Consider the following 19,314-nt stretch of genomic DNA (forward strand, 5'->3'; position numbering starts at 1 on the left):
GGTTGCACCTGACCCTTCCCCCCCCCCCCCCCCCCCCGGCCCTTCGGCCAGCCCCTCCCCTGCTCGGCTCCCCCTCCGCCCTCCTCTCGGCGCCCGCCCGCCCCGCCTGTCTCCGCCCGCCCCCGCCGCCCCAAAGTTTCCGATGGAGTTAGCGCGGGCGCTCTGGCTGGGGCTCGGCCTCGGCCTGCTCGCCGGCCCCGGGCCCGGCCGCTGCCACCCGCAGCCTTGCCACGTCTTGGCGCGGCTCGGGGGCACCGTGCGCCTGGGCGCGCTTCTCCCCCGGGGGGGCGGCCAGCAGGCGCGGCTGCGGGCGGCCCTGGCTCGGGCTAGCCGGGCCGCCCCGCTGCCCTACAACTTGAGCTTAGACGTGGCGGCCGGGGCGCCCCCGGGGTCCGAGCGGGACCCCGCCTCGCTGGCCGGCTGGCTGTGTCGGGCGCTGGTGGCGCAGGGGGTGGCGGCCGTGCTCGCCTTCCCGGAGAGCCGAGCCGAGCTGCTGCAGCTGCACTTTCTGGCCGTCAGCCTGGAGACCCCGGTGCTCAGCGTCCTGGAGCTGGAGCAGCGCCTGCCCCTCGGCATCCCGGTACGGACCCTCCCCGCCCCCCGCTCGCGTCCCCTTCCCTCTGCCCCGGGGACCCCTCGCCTGCTGCGCCCAGGGAGGGCGGAGGGAGCGAGTGAGCTTCTGCCCTGAGCGAGCCCCCCGCCCCACACAAGACTTACGAAACTCGGGGGACCCCGTTCCCCGGCTCCGTTCCTCTAGCCCGGTGACTCCCGCTCCCCCGGACTTGGGGACTCCCCGGAGTCTCCCCGGAACGGTTCCCACCCCCCTCCAGCCCCGCGTGCCACCCCGCCCCATCACTGCGGAAGGAGGGGCAGAGCCCGAGCGGCCCGGACCGGGGGAGGGGGCGCCGGGGGCTGCACAAGAGGAATTGCATGGACGGGTAGAGCAGGACTCTGGGGTGGGGTGAGAAGGGTGAGAGGGAGGGAAAGGGGAGTCTGGCCTCGGGAGGCAGAAAGAGCAAGGGAGGGATCCAGTAAGGGTCAGCGGAGAGAGGCAACAGTTAGGGGGAGAAAAGACCCAGCCCCCTATCCGCCCCTCTTTTCTGCCTTCACCCTCCTCCTCCCCTGTGACTCAGACAAACTGGGAAATATCTTGGCTTTCCTGTGAAGGCCGCCCCTTTTCTCCCCTCAGATCCTCCCCCAGGATACTCTTGGGCCTCCCCCCCCCTCTCCCCCCCAACCCACTGCACATCACTCGGGTCACCCAATCCCTCGTGAGAAGCGAGGGGTCGATTCGAAGGGAGCAGCGCCAGGCCGAGGAGATGGGGAGTGGGGTTGGAGGGGAGCTCCTCATCCCCACGAATTTCTAGCTCTAGATTCGTGGCCATCCCGAGGGCTCTCTGGAGTGGGGGATGGGGTGAACGCCGGCTGGCGAGGAGAGTTGGATCTGGTTTGTGTGTGGGGATGCTAGTCTACTCCACCCTCTCCATTTGCGGTCACTCCATCCTAATCCAATCTCCCCGGAGAACACGACTCCGTCCTCTCGCAGCGGGACCAGAGCGGGTGGGGGCTAAATCGACACAGGGGCCCCAGATTGCCATTGACCCCGGAGAACCGAGCCTGACGGGTCGGTCCCAACCTGGCCCCCGACGGCCACGGGAGGGGACCGCAGACTCTGGCGATCTGCCCCGCTGGCAGAATTCCCCCCTCCCCGTTGAACGCCCCGAGGGGGACGAAAGGGATCAGCGACTGCTTTCCGCCCTGGACCTTGGGCCTCCTTCTTTAAAGCTGTCTTGTAAATAAGAAACGGCATTTCCAGAGCATTTCCTGCCCACTCCCAGTGGCACTCTCCCTCACCTCAGGAGTAGAATGTATGAAATCAACATTTCACCCCACTCACCTGGGCTACATTCCCCTTCATCTCAATCAAGTAGCTAGGGGGAAAGGCTGCGGGGATGGGGCCGGAACCCTTTGGACGGAAACGGGGAGGAGCGCTAAACTGAAAGCGAACAGACGAGCTCCCTGGGCCTTCCGATTTGCTCTCCATTCCACTCTATGTGTTGGATTGTGTGTTCGGAGCCTGGAGGTGCAGAGGATGGGGCCGGGACCCTTTTAACGGAAACAGGGAAGGAGCGCTAAACTGAGAGCGAACCGACGAGCTCCCTGGGCCTCCCGTCTATGTGTTGGATTGTGTGTTCGGAGCCCGGAGGTGCAGGGGATGGGGAGCGGGTTTTGGGGTGATGCTTTCTGAGCTTGCCCCTCGTGCCGCCCCACTTCCGACAACTTTTAACTTCCGAACTCGGGGGTCCCCACCTAATTCCTCGGCCTCCCTCCCCCCAAACCCGGGCTCCAGCTCTCTCTCCCCTCTTTCGGACGGCCTTTCCCCAAACGAGTCTCTGGCTCCCCCTTCTGGTCAAGACGTGGAAAAATGAAGAACCCTGCCCCGCGGCCTCTGGCGGGAGCGACGAATGGGCAATTCTGCCCCTCCCCAAACCTTGAGCCTGAGAAGGGCGCCTTCCTATCCGCCCAGGGGGTTGGGGAACAGAGCGCTCCCGCCCCCAGACCACCGTTTGCCGACCTGCCCCCCGCCCTCCCTCCCTCCCAGAACCCGTTCCATCTGCAGCTGGACCGGGGCAGCCCCCTGGAGACGCTGGTGGAGGTGCTGCTGTCCGTGCTGCGGGCCAACGAGTGGCAAGACGTTGCCCTGGTGCTGTGCCGCATTCGGGACCCGGGGGGCTTCCTGGCCCTCTGGACGGACAAGACCGGCCTAGTCCCCCGGCTGACGCTGGACCTGGGCCGGCAGGACGGGGCCGGATTGGCCACCCAGGCCAGCGGGCGCCTGGCGGTGCTGCGGGATGCCCCGGCCCCAGTCCTGCTCTTTGGCTGCGATGCCCGCCGGACCCGGCTGGTGTTCGGAGCCGCCCGGGCGGCGGGGCTGCCGGAGATGCCCTGGGTGCTGGGCTCCCCGCTGGGGGTGGGAGAGCTGGCCACCGACGAGCTGCCCCCGGGGCTGCTGGCCTTCGGGGAGGTGGGGCGCCCTCCGCTGGAGGATTTTGTGCAGGACGCGGTGGAGCTGGTGGGTCGAGCCCTGGCCAGCGCCGCCCAAGTCCGGCCGGACCTGGCCCTCCTCCCGACCATGGTCAACTGTAACGACCCACGGCTGGCTGGCCCAGAGTCATCGGGCCAGTACCTGGCTCGGTAAGCAGGTGCCGGAGGCCGTGCGACGGTGGGCGAGTCGTTTAACCTCTCCGCTCCCCCCGCGCTCCCCCCCCCCCGATTTCCCGGTTTAGTCCACTGGGGAGGGGGCAACCGGTGGTGGGGCCATCCCGGTAAGGTGGGGGCTCCTTTCTCCCAGGGTCGATCCCCAGCTCCCCACAGAAAGCCTTGCGCCCCCTCCCACCCCCCGGCCCTGACCCTCCCACCTCCCCGCTGATGCCCCGCTGCCCCCCGCCCCCCCCCCCAGGTTCCTGGCCAACACCTCCTTCCAGGGCCTCACGGGACCCGTGCGGGTGACGGGCAACTCTCTCATCCGCACCCACCGCCACTACAAGATCTGGAGCCTCCTGCGCGACTCGGTGGGCACCCCAACCTGGGTCACGGTGGGCAGCTGGAGGGACGGGCAGCTGGATGTGGAGAAGGGCAGGGCCTGGCCCGGCCCGCCCCCACCCCGGCGGGCCTCGGCGGAGGGCAGCTGGGTCCGCATGAAGCTCCGGGTGGTGACGCTGGTGGAGCACCCCTTCGTGTTCACCCGCGACACCGACGAGGATGGCAGTTGCCCGGCTGGCCAGCTGTGCCTGGACACGGGCACCAACGACTCGGCGGTGCTGGACGCCCTGTTCGAGGAGCTGGCGGCCGCCAACGGCACGGTGCCCCGCGCCTACCGCCGGTGCTGCTACGGCTACTGCATTGACTTGTTGGAGAAGCTGGCGGAGGACGTGCCCTTTGACTTCGAGCTGTACATCGTGGGCGATGGCAAGTACGGGGCCTGGAAGAACGGGCGCTGGACGGGGCTGGTTGGGGACCTCCTGGCGGGCACCGCCCACATGGCGGTCACCAGTTTTAGCATCAACTCGGCTCGCAGCCAGGTCATGGATTTCACCAGCCCCTTCTTCTCCACCAGCCTGGGCATCCTGGTGAGTTGTGGGTGGGTGGCAGCGCCAGCAGAGGGACTGGGGTGGTCGGGGGGAGAGGGGGCTGAGCACTGGCGCGGGTGAGACTCGACCCGACCCTCCCCACCCCTTGTCCAACCCCGCCCCGGGGGGAGGGAGCGGGAGACTGGCGCTTCCCAGGAAGACCCCGGGAAACCGGCTCTACCTCCTGAAGGGAAGCAGCGGGTGAGGCAGAAGGGACAACGAGAAGACCAGACCCCTGCCCTCAAAGGGCTTGACAGTCTGATGGGGAGGTGGGCGCCCCCCTCCACACCAACACACCCACGTATGAGTAATATTCATTAATTCCTTCAATAGTATTTATTGAGCGCTTACTATGTGCAGAGCACTGGACTAAGCGCTTGGAATGTATGGTTCGGCAACAGATAGAGACAATCCCTGCCCAGTGACGGGCTCACAGTCTAATCATGGGCACAGCGGGGAGGCAGGAGGAAGACCGGTCCGGCGAAACAGTTCCTGTGCCCAGAGACCATTAATTTGTGGGTGGGGGTTGGGGTGGGGCAGAGTGTCACCATCTATCTTGAAAGGTTCATCCACCTGGAGGCAGGGGGCTGGACTGACTGACCGACCGGCCGCCCTCTCGAGCTCCCTCCCAGTCGGGCGAGTCTAGGGTTGTCACTGAGTCGAGTGCGCCCAGGATGCGGGGATGCGAGATCGGCCTGAAGGGGAAGAGGGGCCAAATGAGGAAAATAGAATCTTGCAGGCGATTGAGCACCTGTAACGCTGCCTTTTTCCCAGTCTCCCCTCCAGCCCCTACTTTTACTTCCCAAGCACCTGCCCAAGGGTAGTTTCTGAGCAGCAGCTGCTCGTTCTCTAAGCTCCCGAGAGAGGCCGTAGCCCTAAGTGGACGGCTCTACCGTAGTTGAGAGTAAAGTCCACGCTACAGGGACCTAGAGACCTAGACCAGATTGACGGAAACCCGCACATGGCATCCCGGCATTCTGAGCAATTGCTCGCTCCCGGTTGGATTTGCGTGCCGGGAGCCAGGTGGGCTTACTGTGGGAAGGCTGGGTGGAGGAGGGGGGTCTCTAAGGAGTCTTGAGCCGGGGAAGGGGGTGGGGGAGACGAGATGGTGTGTGATTGGGAGAACCCGGGATCGGCTGGGGGATGCGGATGAGACGGGGAGGGTCGGGTCCAGAAGTCAGAGATGGACAACAGCTGGGAGCCCCGGAGGCAGCCGTCCGTCGATCGATCGATACAGCACGTGCCCACACGCTGCGGTGCCCGGTGCGGCCCAGCCCCTGAGGCTGCTGCTTCCTGCCGCCGGCAGGTGCGGACCCGGGACACGGCCTCCCCCATCGGCGCCTTCATGTGGCCCCTGCACTGGACCATGTGGGTGGGCGTGTTTGTGGCCCTGCACCTCACGGCCCTCTTCCTCACCCTGTACGAGTGGAAGAGCCCCTACGGCATGACCCCTCACGGCCGCAACCGCATGAAGATCTTCTCCTACTCCTCGGCCCTCAACCTCTGCTACGCCATCCTGTTCGGCCGCACCGTCTCCAGCAAGACGCCCAAGTGCTGCACGGGCCGCTTTCTCATGAACCTGTGGGCTATCTTTTGCCTGCTGGTGCTATCCAGCTACACGGCCAACCTGGCCGCCGTCATGGTCGGGGAGAAGACCTTCGAGGAGCTGTCGGGCATCCACGACCCCAAGGTCCAGCCTGGGAGTCCTGTTTGGGGGACTGGGGCGGGCCGGGCCGGGCGGGGAGGCTCGAAACCCTCTCTCATCTGGGTCTCCCCAGACCCCCCCCCGCCCTACGGCCTCGGGTGGCGTTGCTGAGGGGGGGAAGAAGCCGCCTTCCCACCCAGAGGTGGGCGCAGGGTGGGAGCCGAGAGGGAGGAGGGTTTCTGGGGCGGGGGCCGGCTCTGTGGCCTCAGCGCCCCCCGCCCCCCTCATCCCCCTCCGCCCCCGCCCGGCAGCTGCACCACCCCTCCCAGGGCTTCCGCTTTGGCACAGTGTGGGAGAGCAGCGCCGAGGCCTACATCAAGAAGAGCTTCCCGGAGATGTATGACTACATGCGACGACACAGCGTCCCCACCACCCCTGCCGGGGTCACCATGCTCAAGTGAGACTGGGCCGGGCTCACAGGGAGCTGTCTGACTTCTTAGGCCACTCCCCCCTCTGCCCCCCTCTCCGGGACCCCTGGGGTTACTTGGGTGGCCCCAGGGGGAGGCTCAGCTCCAGGGGAGGGTGGGGATGGGAGAAGCAGGGTGGGTGACTGGGGGCCGTGTCCCGTGGGGGGGGTGGGTACAGGACGGACCCCCCTAAGCTCAACGCCTTCATCATGGACAAGTCGCTGCTGGACTACGAGGTGTCGATCGACGCCGACTGCAAACTGCTCACTGTGGGGAAGCCCTTCGCCATTGAAGGTCAGGCCCGGGGGCGAGGGCGGGACGGGGAGGCCGGGCTGGGCGAAGGGGAAAGAGATGAAATGGGGCAACGAGACTGCTGTGGGAGGGGAGGCTTAGGTCCCTGTAGGCCAGAGCTGTGGCGTGTGGGAGTGTGATGGGATGGCGGCGTCTGAGTCGGCGGGGCCAGTGAGGCAGAGGGGCCCGGGTGTCTCAGACACAGCCTGCCACTCTCACGTCCATCCCCAGGCTATGGGATCGGGCTGCCCCAGAACTCCCCCCTCACCTCCAACCTCTCCGAGTTCATCAGCCGCTACAAGTCGGCTGGCTTCATGGACCTGCTACACGACAAGTGGTACAAGATGGTGCCCTGTGGCAAGAGGGTGTTTGCCGTGACAGAGGTGGGCAGCTGGGAGGGAGCCAGCACGGGGGTAAGGGGACACACGGAGAAGGAGGGCAGAGACGGTGAGCACAGGCACTGGAGGACCTGGCTAAAGCCGCCTATGGGTGGGATGGGTGAGATGGGTGTCCTCCTCTTCCAGCACCGGAGCGCAGGGACCAGCCGGGGGCCGGGGGAACCCTAGGCAGCCGCGTGGCGTGGGGGGACTCGGGGGGGCCGGCTGAGGGGTGATACCGTGTCTCCTGGCCCCCAGACCCTGCAGATGGGCATCTACCACTTCTCGGGGCTGTTTGTGCTGCTGTGCATTGGGCTCTGTGGCTCTCTGCTCACCTCCCTGGGCGAACACGCTTTCTACCGCCTGGTCCTGCCGCACATCCGCAAGCGGGATAAGCTGCAGTACTGGCTGCACACCAGCCAGGTTAAGGGCGCCACCCCCAACCCCCAACCGAGGCCGGGCTTGGGCCTAGGGCTGGAGCAGGATCAGGAGAGCCATCCATGCTCCCGCTCCTCTGTTCGATTCACAGCCCCCATCCCACCCCGACTCCTTAGAGAGGGACATCATTCCGTCCAGCCCCGAGCTTCTCAGCCTAGAAAAGGCTTCCACTCCCCATTTCCATCCCCCTTCCCAGAGAGTCCAGGCTCTTCTCAAAGCCCTGGATTCACTCCCACCTGCCCCACCCCAGAGCCAGAGCTCATCCGTCCTCTTGTAGCCCCAGAGGAGGGAAACTGTCCCAGGGTCCCCTTTCCCCAACCCCACCCCTCCATTCCATCCCCTCTGACAGCAACCCCCCCAACCTCCACCCCCCAACCTCTCTCACTCCTAGAAAATCCACCGGGCACTGAACACAGGAGTGGAGGAGCAGAAACCACCACAGCTGGGGCTGGAGAAAAGGTAGGTGGGAGCCAGAGTGGTTAAGTAAGTAGGGAGGGTGGTAGCTTCTTCTGGGACCAACGTGCGGCTGAGGGCCAGGACACTGGCTGTGGCGGGTGAGGGATGGGGGGCGGTGGGATGTCTCCACCTGACTGACTGACAGGAAACCAGGAACCAAAGTAGAACCTTCCCTGCTTACTCCTATTAAAGTCCCTCGTTTCTCTGGACCGAGGGGACACCCATCACAGATTCCCTCCACACGAGGAGATTGGAGCGCCGCCCCCCTCCCCCCAAAACTATCGATTGCATCCCCAGTCCCCACTCGGCCTCGGCCTGTCCCGTCCCAGGTGCCAACAGCCACCCCCCGGCGGCCCCCCGGGGCCGGGCAACCAGCGCGGCTGGACCCACCTGCGGCGGGCAGTGGTCCGGGAGGAGCGCCGCGTCCGTTTCCAGGGAGAGCCGGCGGGGGAGCCAGGGTGGTCCTGCGCCAACGGTCGGGTTGCGGCCGGGGCCGCCGGCGAGCTGGAAGAGCTGGAGCAGAGCATCCAGCACATGCGAGAGCAGCTGCGGGTCGCCCTGCGGCGCAAGAGCGAGCTGGAGCTGAGCCTGAGCTCTTTGACCTCCGGGCCGCCCCCACTGCCCCAGAAGCCCAGCGAGGACAGGTAATTAGGCTGGGCTCCTGCCCAAATCTGTTGCGTGACCAACGGCCAGTGACTTGGGATCTCCGGGCTGAAGTGTGGCCCCATGTCATCCAAGGGTGGGTGGGGTGGGGGAAAGGGAGCCGTGTGTGGGCAGGGAGGGTCTGCACCCGACAGAACAGGTCCAGGCCGGCCCCCTGCCGCTGCCGGTCGCTCCCTGAGGCTGCTGCCCCCATGTCGGTCTCTGCCTGCTAACTGGTTCCCAGCCTGGGACCTGGTTCCTCTCAGTATCCTTTCTGGTTGGAAGCACCCAATCCCCACCCCTGAGCCCACCCTAGCCCCTTTCTGTGCTACTGAGCTCTACCGTGCCTCTGCGGGTGGGCCATTGCCTTGCTGCTCCCTAGTCTGCAGGGGAACCTGGGCCCTAACGGGCACCAACAGGCAGAGACGGGGGAGTCTAGCTGAGCTGTGCTTGCGGTCATCCTCTCTCCCCATCCCCCTGCACCCAGGGCTCTGTGAAATGGCAGGTTTCTCCTTCTGCATGAGCACAGCCCTACCCTGCCCTGCCCCCTCACACTTAGCGAAAAGGCACCATGCATGCATCTTGCCCCCGGTTGGTGTGGCTCATTCCCCCTCCCCAGTTGATGGTTGGGTTGTTGAAGTTAGGCCAGTTTAGATTAGGTCCCCATGGATATGTAAATGTGATCACCTGTGGCGCCCCCCCCCCCCCCAATTGTGTGGGCACATGTGCCAACACGCAAAGACATGCTCTTCCCCCTTCACACTCCTGGGCGGGGGTGGGGGGTAGGTGACAGAGGTAACTTAAATAAGGAGAAATGTATTTTTAAACCCTGTAAATAAAACATTGGCAAGAAAACCCGTCTTCCTACCTGCCCTCGTGGAAGGGGTAAGGATGGGGAAGACAAGAGTGCAGGCGCATGGGTCTTGCTACAGCTGCAGGTACTCGGCCCTGGGCTTTAGCGTACACTAGGCATTCAATCATTTCCATCGGGAGTCCAACCTGAGCTGGACCCCAGCCAGCCCCCCCAACTTGGAGCCTCCAGGCGCAGGCACGGGTAGGTGAAGATTCCCAGGACAACAGCAGCAGCAGAGGTCACGAGGGCAACAGTTAGGCAATTTATTATATATACAAACACAATTAAATAAGACAGAATGAACTCTTCATTCTGGGACATGGTTTGGTTTCTAATTTTGCTCACCGTCCTTTTAGCATATCCACAGTGGGCTTCCCCCTCTCCCCTCCGGCTGCTTGGGTCCACCAATGCACGGGGTTCCTCTGCTCCTGCCCCCGGCACTAGGTCCAACCTCTGTTGAACCGTGTTCATTTACACCGCAAACCCTCTCCTCCATCCCCACCTACCCAACCAGGATTGCAAGACTGAAGCAGAGCTATCTTTGGAAGAGCTGGGCCCTACTAAGCAGGGCCACCCCACCTTACATTTATCACCAGGGACTGCAAGTGGTGAAGGGCAGAGGCTTCCTCAAAAGGGAGTCTGGTCCTGGGCCAGACAGTCTGATGCTCCCACCTCATTTTTCAGCTTAGCAGGCAGGGCTGGGGGCAGGGGAGAAAAACCTCCGAGGGACAAGAATCAGATGAGCTCCAGGCTCTGGGCAAGGCTCAGGGCATGGACTTTGGGAGGAGGGGGGGGGGGGGAGGGCAGGGAAATGGACTCACAGGGGTAAAGGCTTCCTCCTAACTCTTTCCACAATTGCTTTGCCACTAGCATCACACAAAAAAACAGGGGAGCGCAGGAGAAACAGCCCACAGTCACTGGGAAAGGCACTGAGACGACAGAGCACCAAGCTGAGAGCTGGGAAAGAAGGTGGAACAGGGGAGGCAGGAAAGGGGCATCTGTTGGGCTCTGGACAAACTTGCACCTTGATATCTGAGCCCAGCCAAGACCCTGTGTCCTCTGTTCCCAGGTTGGGGGCGGGTAGAAGAAGAATGCCTGTCAGGGCCTAGTCTCTCCGCCCTCTTTGCATGACCAGGGGGACCAGGCCCCACTGGTAACAATTTCTTCCCCCTAGCTGAAGGTTGGGAGCCAAGGAGCAATCTGAGGGGCTTTCCTCTCCCCCTCAGAAGCACAGGAGGTCAAGCCCCAGTTCGGGGGGTGGGGGGAGGGGGTAGAGTGGGAGGAGAAGAGAAGGGCTTTTTCTGAGAGCCAGGACCACAGCAGGGCAGAGCTGGAAAAGCAGCAAAGAGACTCCTGGCTGAAGGGGCAGACCGTGGGGCTCCCTGAAAAATCGCACTGGTTCTTAAACTCAGCTCTGCCTTCTAGCTCCTAACCTTCTTCATCCATGGGAAGTCAAATGGCAATTTCCACAGATAATGGGAAAGGGAAGGGAGCATTCCTGCTTCTAGCCCATCTGCGTCCCCTACTCCCACCTCTGCCTCACCCTGGATGGGATGATGTATTAAAGGGAAATTAAAAAAAAAAAAAAAAGATTGAGTCAGCAGTAGTGACAGAGGCTTGACTTGGGGATGAGGGGGCAGGCGGGAACAAGCAGCTTTCAAACCATTGGGGGAAAAGATCAGGGGGGATTTGTGAAGCTGGGGGAGCCATGGAGGTAGCCAGAGGGGAGCAGGAGCCTGGGAGGTGGTGTGGGTGGGGAATTGGGGGGGGGGTGGGGAGAGAGAAAAGAGAGATGGGGACTGGGATGGTGGGGTGCCTCGCCTCCCTAAGACTCTCGGCAGCAGCCCTGGCATTCCCCCCTCCCAGACAGATACCACAGAAGAAAAAAGAAAAAAGTTTGAGCAAGGCAGAAAGAGAACCAAACTGAAGAAAGGAGATGGGTTGCTCCTGCCCCATTGGATGGGGGTGGCGGAGGGGGGATACCCCCAAAACCCAAAGATCCCTCACGACGGGCTCCCAGACTCCGCTGCTGAGAGAGCTCCCACAGAGGCCGTGCTGTCCGTGTCCACCGGGCTGGGGCCAGTCTGCTCGGAGGGCTCCGGGACCTGGCCCCGCTGCTGGTCCGAGCCGGGATCTTGCCGGAGCGGCTGCAGGAGGCTGCCTTCCAGGACTCCGGCACCGAGGCCCGGCGCCGAGGCGGCCAGGCTTGGGAGGAGGGTGGGGAGACTCTCGTCCGCGAGCGGCAGCTCCCCGGGCGGGGCCATCCGTGAAGTGACCTCGATGGTGATGGAGCTCACGGCCGCCTCCGGGTTCTCACTGACTCGGATCTGGGCCACCAGGCTGGCGGCAGGAAGGGGACCGCTGTTGGCAAGGGCTTCGGGGACCGCTCTCTGCTCCAAGAGGCCACTACTCAGGTCAGAGAGGAACGAGGCATCTGTGATGATGGCAGCCGTTTCGGCCACCCAGTTCATGTTGCCCCCCGCCGAGACAGACGTGGAGGGCCCCTCGCCGGGGGGCAGGGAAGCAGGGTTGCCTATCTCCGAGGGGCCTGCCCCGAGGAGGGGCCGCCGGCCGCCAGCGGGGGCGGCCGTAGTGTTGTTGTTGAGATTATCCTGCAGGGTGGTCTGCGTCCCCTGACCCAGCTGCTGGTTTTGTAGCAGCATCTCTTGAATCCGGATCTGCTGGAGAATGGCCGGCAGCTCATAGTGATGGAAAAAGTAGATCATGGAATGCTAGAAGGGAGAGGGGCCTCCAGGTTAGCTCTGCCCCAGTGCCGCACACCCCCGGTCCAGGTTCCTCCCACACGGCTTGTTTGGCTCCTGACCGCCTGATTTCCAGTGCCCTTTTTAAGTCACAGGCCGGTGGGTCCAATCCTCAGGGGCCCGGGGATTGGGGTGAGGGGGAGAGAATTTGGAGGAAATGCCTCAAAGGAATAATGACAGCAAGTGGCAACAGCAACCCAGCCACAGAATTTCAATGTAAAACTATGGCGGGGTTGAGGAGGCCAGAGGATAGATGTGAATGTCCATCCGCTCCCCCCCGCCCCCAGGGATGATAACAGTAATAATAACTGTGCTGCTTGTTAAACGCTTACCGTATGCCAGGCATTGTACTAAGTGCCGGGGTGGATACAAGCAAATCAGGTTGGACACAGTCGCTGTCCCACATGGGGTTCACAGTCTCAATTCCCACTTTACATACCCAGAGAAGGGAAGTGACTTGCCCAAGGTCACGCGGCAGACAAGCGGCAGAGCCGGGATTAAAACCCACGACCACCCGGCTCCCAGGCCCGTGCTCTACCCACTATGCATCAGGATAGAGCCGAGCCACTGTACAGGGCAGAGAGGGACCTTCCTCAGCTGACACACCACCCAGCAGCCGCGTCATGTGGGATGCTTTGAGGGGTGGAGAGTGGGGATCTGACCACCTGGAACTGGTAGACCATTTTGGCTTTTTCTATGCTCTTGCTTGTCAATCACCTGTCTCACCCTTGTGACCTGCCTGCCCCGGGAGGTAGGGAGGGACAGGAGTGGTCATACCCATTTTACACAGGGGGATATTGAGGTCCAAAGAGGTTAAGGGACTCTCGCCCTACATCTCCCAAGCCTCCTGACTCCCAGACCTGTGGTCTTCCCATGAAGGCACACTGATGAACAGCGCCAAAAGCCTCAGCAGTGGCAATGGCATGAGGCTTGTACGTTCCAAGCGCTTAGTACAGTGCTCTGTACAAAGCACTAAATAAATACTACTGAATGAACAGCAGGCCAGCAAAATAGATGTGGGGCTATTCCACAATTCTATACTCCCCAAGACTGATGCTGCCTTTGCCCTCCTTGATCCCCACCACCCCTCCATCCCCATCCAACCCTGCAGGATAACCCCTAGTTCTGATCTGAGGGTCAGGTCTGGGGCTTGCTGGGAGTCAAAGGTCATGGCCCCACCATGACCACCTCCCAAACATGAACAGGTCAGGCCAGCCTGCTCTGGGGCTTTTGGTGCCCTGGCCCTCCGCTTTCAAGGCCCTCCAGAGCAGGCTCAGCTTGTGCTTGAACCCAAGAGGAAGGGCAGACAGCAGGGGCTGTAAGTCAGCCCAACCGAGGCCGGGCGGCCGGCTTCCAGGATGGGAACCCCCAGAGACCATTACAATCTTGTCAGTTTAAGAACTGTCCCGAAGCAGGAGGCAACCCCCTGTGGCTTGCGCTTCTGCTCTCCCAGTGGAGTAAAGACGACCCAAAAAGTCCAGGAGGGTGGTGGCGGCGGCGGCCACTTACCTGGATGAAGAGCCATGAGGTGACCAGTGCCAGGCTGCTGTACTGCCCATTGAATCGATAGTGATACGCATAGAAGGCAAAGTGGTACAAGTAGAAGAATCTGGAGTGGGGACAACAGGGGTGGGGTGGGGAGAAGAGTGGAGGATCATGACCTGATCCCTGGTTCCAGGCTGGGAGAGGAGCAACCCATAACAGAGGAGGGAAATCATGTCACCTTTCCAGGGCCCAGAGAGAGGAGGATGAAGAAGCAGCAGAAAGGGTCAAAGGTCAGGGGCACAGGAAAAACAATGCCCTCACCCCTTCCCTTCAAATGAAGTATATTATAAGCTGCTGGAGAGCAAGGATCGGGGCTACCAACTCTTAGAACAGTGCTCTGCACCCAGTCAGGGCTCAATCAATACCATTGATTGATTGGAGCAGCCTGATCCTGGACACAAGGACGCCGGGGACCACTGGGGAACTCCCAGACCTGTGCTCTTCCCGTGAAAGCACACTGATGAACAGCGCCAAAAGCCTCAGCAGTGGCAAGAGCATGGTTTAGACAGGGGCTAGGCGGGCCTCGGCCCTCGTGCAGGGCGGGAGACCTCCGTCCCTGAGTGCCATATGCTCACCTCAACCAGTGCCTCTTGCTGGTGTTGGTGTGGCAGCAGATGGCATCATATTGGTCAGCCAGCCACACGATCAGGATGATGTAGAACGCAGTGGTAGTGTCGTTGAAAAACTCAGACATGATGGCCTCCATACCTGCCAGGGAGGTGGAGGGGATGGACGCACATCCGGTCAGGGGAGACTGCTACCTTGGTGGACTGTCAGCCAAGTGAAAGGTGTGTGTGTGTGTGTGTGTGTGTGTGTGTGTGTCGGGGAGGTGTGTGGGGGGGTGTCGCTTTGGCCCACGCTCCCGAGGTTCCGAGATAGGACGCGGGGCAGTGGGGGCCGGGGGGCTGGTAAGCTGAAGCTCTTACCGACGAGAGCCAAGATGACAGTGAGCAGGGGTGCGGCGGGGAAGGCAATGGTCATGTTCATCTCCAGCATCTGTAACAGGTCCACTGCAGGGCGACAGAGGGCAGGCACACCCCCCCGGCCGGTCACCCAGGGCCTGCTCACCCAGTCTCGGCTTCCCCAGCAGCAGCACGGAGAGCCGTCGGGCTCCTTGGAGGGCGGCTAACAGCTCGCCCCTCCCGGCAATGGCGGAGACTCTCGAGTTCCCGGAGTCTGCCATGTCAGCTCCACCCAAGAGGGAGACACAGATTTATGGATGGAAACGCCTCACCCGGCATCCCCGGGAGGAGGATCGGTGACGCTCTTCACGGAGGTCCCCGATCTGAGGCGTGCCCTGTCCCCACCCTCACCCCGGCAAGAGAGAGGCGGGCACCGGGGATCGGATCAGCTGGGCACGACCTCCTGGCACTCACCAATGAAGACGAAGATCTGGTGGTGGGAGTAGCGCAAGAGCATCGAGACGGACAGGGTCTGCAAGCACAAGACACCCATGCTAGCCCGAGGGGGGGGGCACCCATCTTAGGGCTGAGTGGCCCGGGGAGATTGTGCTTATGGCTCTCCACACCTCTGCCTAGAGAAAAGAGCTGCGAGAAGCTGAGGGGCCAGCGAAGAAGACAGCACATTTCACCCTAAGAAACTCTGAGCACCACCAATTAGGCTCAAGAGGGCTTTGGAAACACTCACGGAAGCTAGAGCCAGCCATATGGGGACACTAGAGGGAAACAGAGTGGTGCTGGATGGCCCGTCTCAAACCGTGTACCAGGGTGGTAGCGATATGGACGCTCTGGCCTTGCCCTAGCTCCTCCCAAGCTGACCTTGGAGCTGCGCTTTCCTCTCCAATCTCCCACCTCCATCCCCTCACTCACCCTGTTCGGGTGAAACTCTCCCGCTCTAGATTGTAAGCTCGTTGTGGGCAGGGAATGTTATGATGATGATCATGGTATTTAAGCGCTTACTATGTGCCAGGCACTGTACGAAGCGCTGGGGCGGATACAAGCCAATCAAGTTGAACACAGTCCCTGTCCCATGTGGGGCTCACAGTCTCAATCTCCATTTTACGGGTAGTGTAACTGAGGCACAGAAAAGTGACGTGACTTGCCCAAGTTCACACAGCAGACAAGTGGCGGAGCCAGGATTAGAACCCATTACCCTTCTGGCTCCCAGGCCCCTGCTCTGTACGCTATGCCTCGCTGCTTCTCCAGTTGCTTATCTACTAACTCTTACATTGTACTCTCCCAAGCACTTAATACAGTGCTTGGCACAGTGAGCACTCACTGAATACAACTGCCTCCCCAGACAAACCACAGCTCTCCTCTCATTCCACAGACCCTCCTAAAATCCCATCTTCTCCACCAAGCCTTCTCCAATTCATTTCCCTATGCCACACACACACACACCCAGCCAACTCTAGCCCTTATGAATTTATTCACACCCACCCCTAGCACTCTTGCCTATAAGCCTAATCAATTATACATTCAATCTGACTACCCTATTCATAAATATTTTTGTGTCATTCTCCTCCATTTGAGTTTAAGCTCCTTATGGGCAGACGTAATCAAAGGTACTGAGTGCTGACTGTGTGGAGCACTATACTAAATACTATACTCCGCCCTTCTAGACCGTGAGCCCGTTGTGGGCAAGGATTGTCTCTATTGCTGAATTGTACTTCCCAAGTGCTTAGTACAGTGCTCTGCACACAGTAAGCGCTCAATAAATACAATTGAATGAATAAGCACCTGGATCAGAAGAGTTAGTAGACATGATCCCTGCTCTCAAGGAGCCTACAATCTAGTGGGGTAGATAGATGCTTAAAGAAATTAGAGGTGGGAGGAAACAAGAGTGTATATATACATGAATGCTTAGGTAACGTGGAAGTAGCAGTGGAGAGTTGGGGGTGGGGGGGGATAAGGTGGGGATTTAGATCAACCAGGAAAGATCTCTTAGAGATGTGATTTCAGAAGGGCTTTGAAGAGGAGGAGAGTAGTGGCCTGCCAGCTGCTGTGAAGGGGGAGGCAGAAGGAAGGATAGGAACAAGGCCCAGTTGGTTGGCTTCAGTGGAGAAAAGTGTGTGCGGTATAGTGGGAGAGGAGCCAAGATATATATGAAAGAGAGAGAGGGTGTGCGTGTGTGTGTTGGGGGGCGGGAGTGGGGGGGAGAAGGGAAAAGAGCTGATAGCCTTAAACCAAATGGTCTGGTCAGGAGCAGCTTCTTGATACGGCGAGGGATGGGCAACCAATGGAGGGTTTTGAGGACACAAAAAGACGTTTGAGAAAAATGATCTGGGTACCTAACTGTACCTCATGCTCAACCTCCCATCTCTTACTTATGCTGTTCCCTCAGTCTGGTGCTCCCTTCCCCTCCCCCAAATCTGCCAAACCACAGCTCTCCTCATCTTAAGAGCTTAGTACAGTGCCCCGCACACAGTAAGCACTCAATAAATACAAATGAATGGATGGATGCCTTCCTTAACACTCCACATTCCATCAATCCAACAGCCACCCTAACGCTTATGTACTGAGTGCCCAATCTCAGCACTTACATACATGTATGTATTCACTGATTTCACTCAATCGTATTTATTGAGCGCTTACTATGTGCAAAGCACTGTACTAAACGCTTGAAATGTCAGTTTTATGTCTGATTTATGCCGGCTATATCTAGCTCTTCTGCCCGCTCCCACTACTTGTAAATAATTTTTTGTCTCTACACCATTACGTTTTAAACTCCCTGAGGGTGTGTACACGTTTTAATTCTGTTGTATTCTCCCATGTTCAGTGACTTGTAATCAAGCAGTGATATTTATCAAGCGCTTACTGTGTGAAGAACACAGTACTAAGCGCTTGGGAGAGTACAATATAATAGACATGTTCCCTGCCCACAACAAGCTTGCATTCCGCAGGCGCTTGGTAAACACCACAGATTAAGTTGACTGATCAAAGCCATTCACAAATGGAGGAAAGAAAATAATCAATGCCACAGCAGCTGACAGCAAAAATAAATCAGAATAATAATTTTTCTTAAAATGATATTTGCTAAGCACTCACTATGTGTTGAGCACTGTTCTATGCACTGAAATAGATACAAGTTAATCAGGTTGGATGCAATCCCTGTCCCACAGGAGGCTCACAGTCTAAGGAGGAAGGAAAACAGGTATTGGATCCCCACTTTACAGAGGAGGGAAACCGAGGCACAGAGAAGTTAAGTGACTTGGCCAAGATCATACAGCAGATGAGAGAGCACGAGGCGGAATTCGAACTCATGACTTCTGAAGTCCAGGCTCTTTCCACTAAGCTCCATTGCTTCTCTATAACTATGGGATTTTAAAACTCGTTCCATGTGCCAATCACTGTGCTAATCGCTGGGGTAGACACAAGACAGCTCGGATGCAGTCCCTGTCCCACTTGGGGCTCAGTCTAAGAGAGAGGAAGATCAGGTATTTTATCCTCATTTTTCAGGTCAGGAAACAGAAGCACAGAGAGGTTAAGCGACTTGCCCAAGGTCATACAGGAGGAAAATGGCAAAGCAGTCAGGAGTAGGATCAAGGTCCTCCTGACTCCTGCTTCATGCTCTTTCCACGAGGCCATACTGCCTCCTATAATGCGTAAGGGCATCTCCTAAAACCCCACCTCCTCCAGGAAGCTTTACCTAATTTATTCACAATACCCCAGATCATGCCCACCCCCAGCCACTGTTAGCATTTTTTTTTTTTTTTTGCTTAGCCCCAACACTTAGGTATAGGCATGTTTATTTGTATACTCAATTCTAATTCTATATTCAGTCAATTCACCCTGACATATCTGTGCTTCTTGTCATAACCTCACTCTTCCTCCTGCTTACATTTATAAAACACTTTTTGTCTATCTCCTCCACTGTAAACCCTTGAGGGCAGGGACCATGTGTCTTGCTTCCACTGCTAAATACTTGGGTGAGACCAAAGTGCTTTACACTCAGTAGGTGCTCAAAAAATACCACTTATCGATTGATCAGACTCAAAATGCTGAGTCTGACCATGGCTGACAGCCCACAGGGCTAGGTAGAGAACTCCCTACCTTTAGCTAGAGTACAGCAATCAACTAAAGGTATTTATTGAACGCCTATGTGTAGACCACTGTGCCTAACGGAGACTACAATAGACCCAAGACACATGCCCTCAAGGAGTTTACAGATCAAGCAGCACACCCCTCCATGGCAGAAAGTTTCCCCGGCTTGACAGCCTCCACAAAGGGCTTCGGGGAGTTGAGGTGGGGAGGGAGTGGAGAGGGGGAAGAGCGGAAAGGAAGGAGTTTGTTCTCTCCACTTCCCAGAACATGAACAAGTGGAGGATTTAGACCCAAACTGCCTGATCTAGGCCCACCGGGAAAAGGGAGGTAGGACAGTCCAATCCTAACACCTGGCACCTGCCTGGTCACAACCCTCAAGCCACATAATGTCACCTTTAAGGGAAGGACATTTGTTTGCTGCCTCCACCTTCTCCCTAGCCACCAGGGAGATAAATCAGTCACTGGGAGAGAGAGAGAGAGAGAGAGGGAGGGGGAGAGAGACATTTTCTCTCTTGCACACGAAGGGAGTACACAACCTCATACCTTTGGTGTATCACTAGAGTCACTCTGGCATGTGGTTTAAGCCCAAGGTACATTCAATCCCAGTCTAGCTGATTCACCTGGGGAATCTACTGACCAGAATCGGCTGGAGGTGCGGGGGGAGAGGGGGAGGGGGAACCCCAAGGAAGGAGGCGTCATCTCCCC

The 19,314-nt window shown here is 59.4% G+C and overlaps 2 protein-coding genes across 3 annotated transcripts in view; one reads left to right on the top strand and one right to left on the bottom strand.

Annotated features, from left to right (window-relative positions):
• The first annotated feature begins 142 nt into the window (after window positions 1-142).
• GRIN3B (glutamate ionotropic receptor NMDA type subunit 3B) lies at window positions 143-9,543 on the top strand. The gene is made up of 10 exons (XM_029050590.2): window positions 143-580; window positions 2,603-3,195; window positions 3,461-4,130; window positions 5,437-5,820; window positions 6,087-6,232; window positions 6,421-6,536; window positions 6,765-6,916; window positions 7,169-7,333; window positions 7,740-7,807; window positions 8,134-9,543. The coding sequence occupies exons 1-10, from the start codon at window positions 143-145 to the stop codon at window positions 8,450-8,452; spliced, it is 3,051 nt and encodes a 1,016-aa protein (XP_028906423.1). The 3' UTR covers window positions 8,453-9,543.
• A 5-nt stretch (window positions 9,544-9,548) lies between these two features.
• TMEM259 (transmembrane protein 259) overlaps window positions 9,549-19,314 on the bottom strand; it is a 35,211-nt gene continuing 25,445 nt past the window's right edge. For both annotated transcript variants that reach the window (XM_029050592.2, XM_029050591.2), the window contains exons 7-11: window positions 14,983-15,040; window positions 14,533-14,616; window positions 14,182-14,314; window positions 13,571-13,670; window positions 9,549-12,031 (exon numbers count right to left, since the gene is read on the bottom strand). In XM_029050592.2, coding sequence (XP_028906425.1) covers window positions 11,303-12,031; window positions 13,571-13,670; window positions 14,182-14,314; window positions 14,533-14,616; window positions 14,983-15,040 — 1,104 coding nt within the window. In that variant the 3' untranslated portion in view covers window positions 9,549-11,302. The remainder of the gene's footprint in view (window positions 12,032-13,570; window positions 13,671-14,181; window positions 14,315-14,532; window positions 14,617-14,982; window positions 15,041-19,314) is intronic.

The sequence above is a fragment of the Ornithorhynchus anatinus genome, chromosome X1 (assembly GCF_004115215.2).
Source record: "Ornithorhynchus anatinus isolate Pmale09 chromosome X1, mOrnAna1.pri.v4, whole genome shotgun sequence".
Taxonomy (NCBI): domain Eukaryota; kingdom Metazoa; phylum Chordata; class Mammalia; order Monotremata; family Ornithorhynchidae; genus Ornithorhynchus; species Ornithorhynchus anatinus.

Coding starts and splice junctions, on each gene's coding strand:
- GRIN3B (XM_029050590.2), top strand. CDS start 143: ATGGAGTTAGCGCGGGCGCTCTGGCTGGGGCTCGGCCTCGGCCTGCTC. Junction 7,334..7,739: donor ACTGGCTGCACACCAGCCAG/GTTAAGGGCGCC, acceptor TCTCACTCCTAG/AAAATCCACCGGGCACTGAA. Junction 7,808..8,133: donor CAGCTGGGGCTGGAGAAAAG/GTAGGTGGGAGC, acceptor GTCCCGTCCCAG/GTGCCAACAGCCACCCCCCG.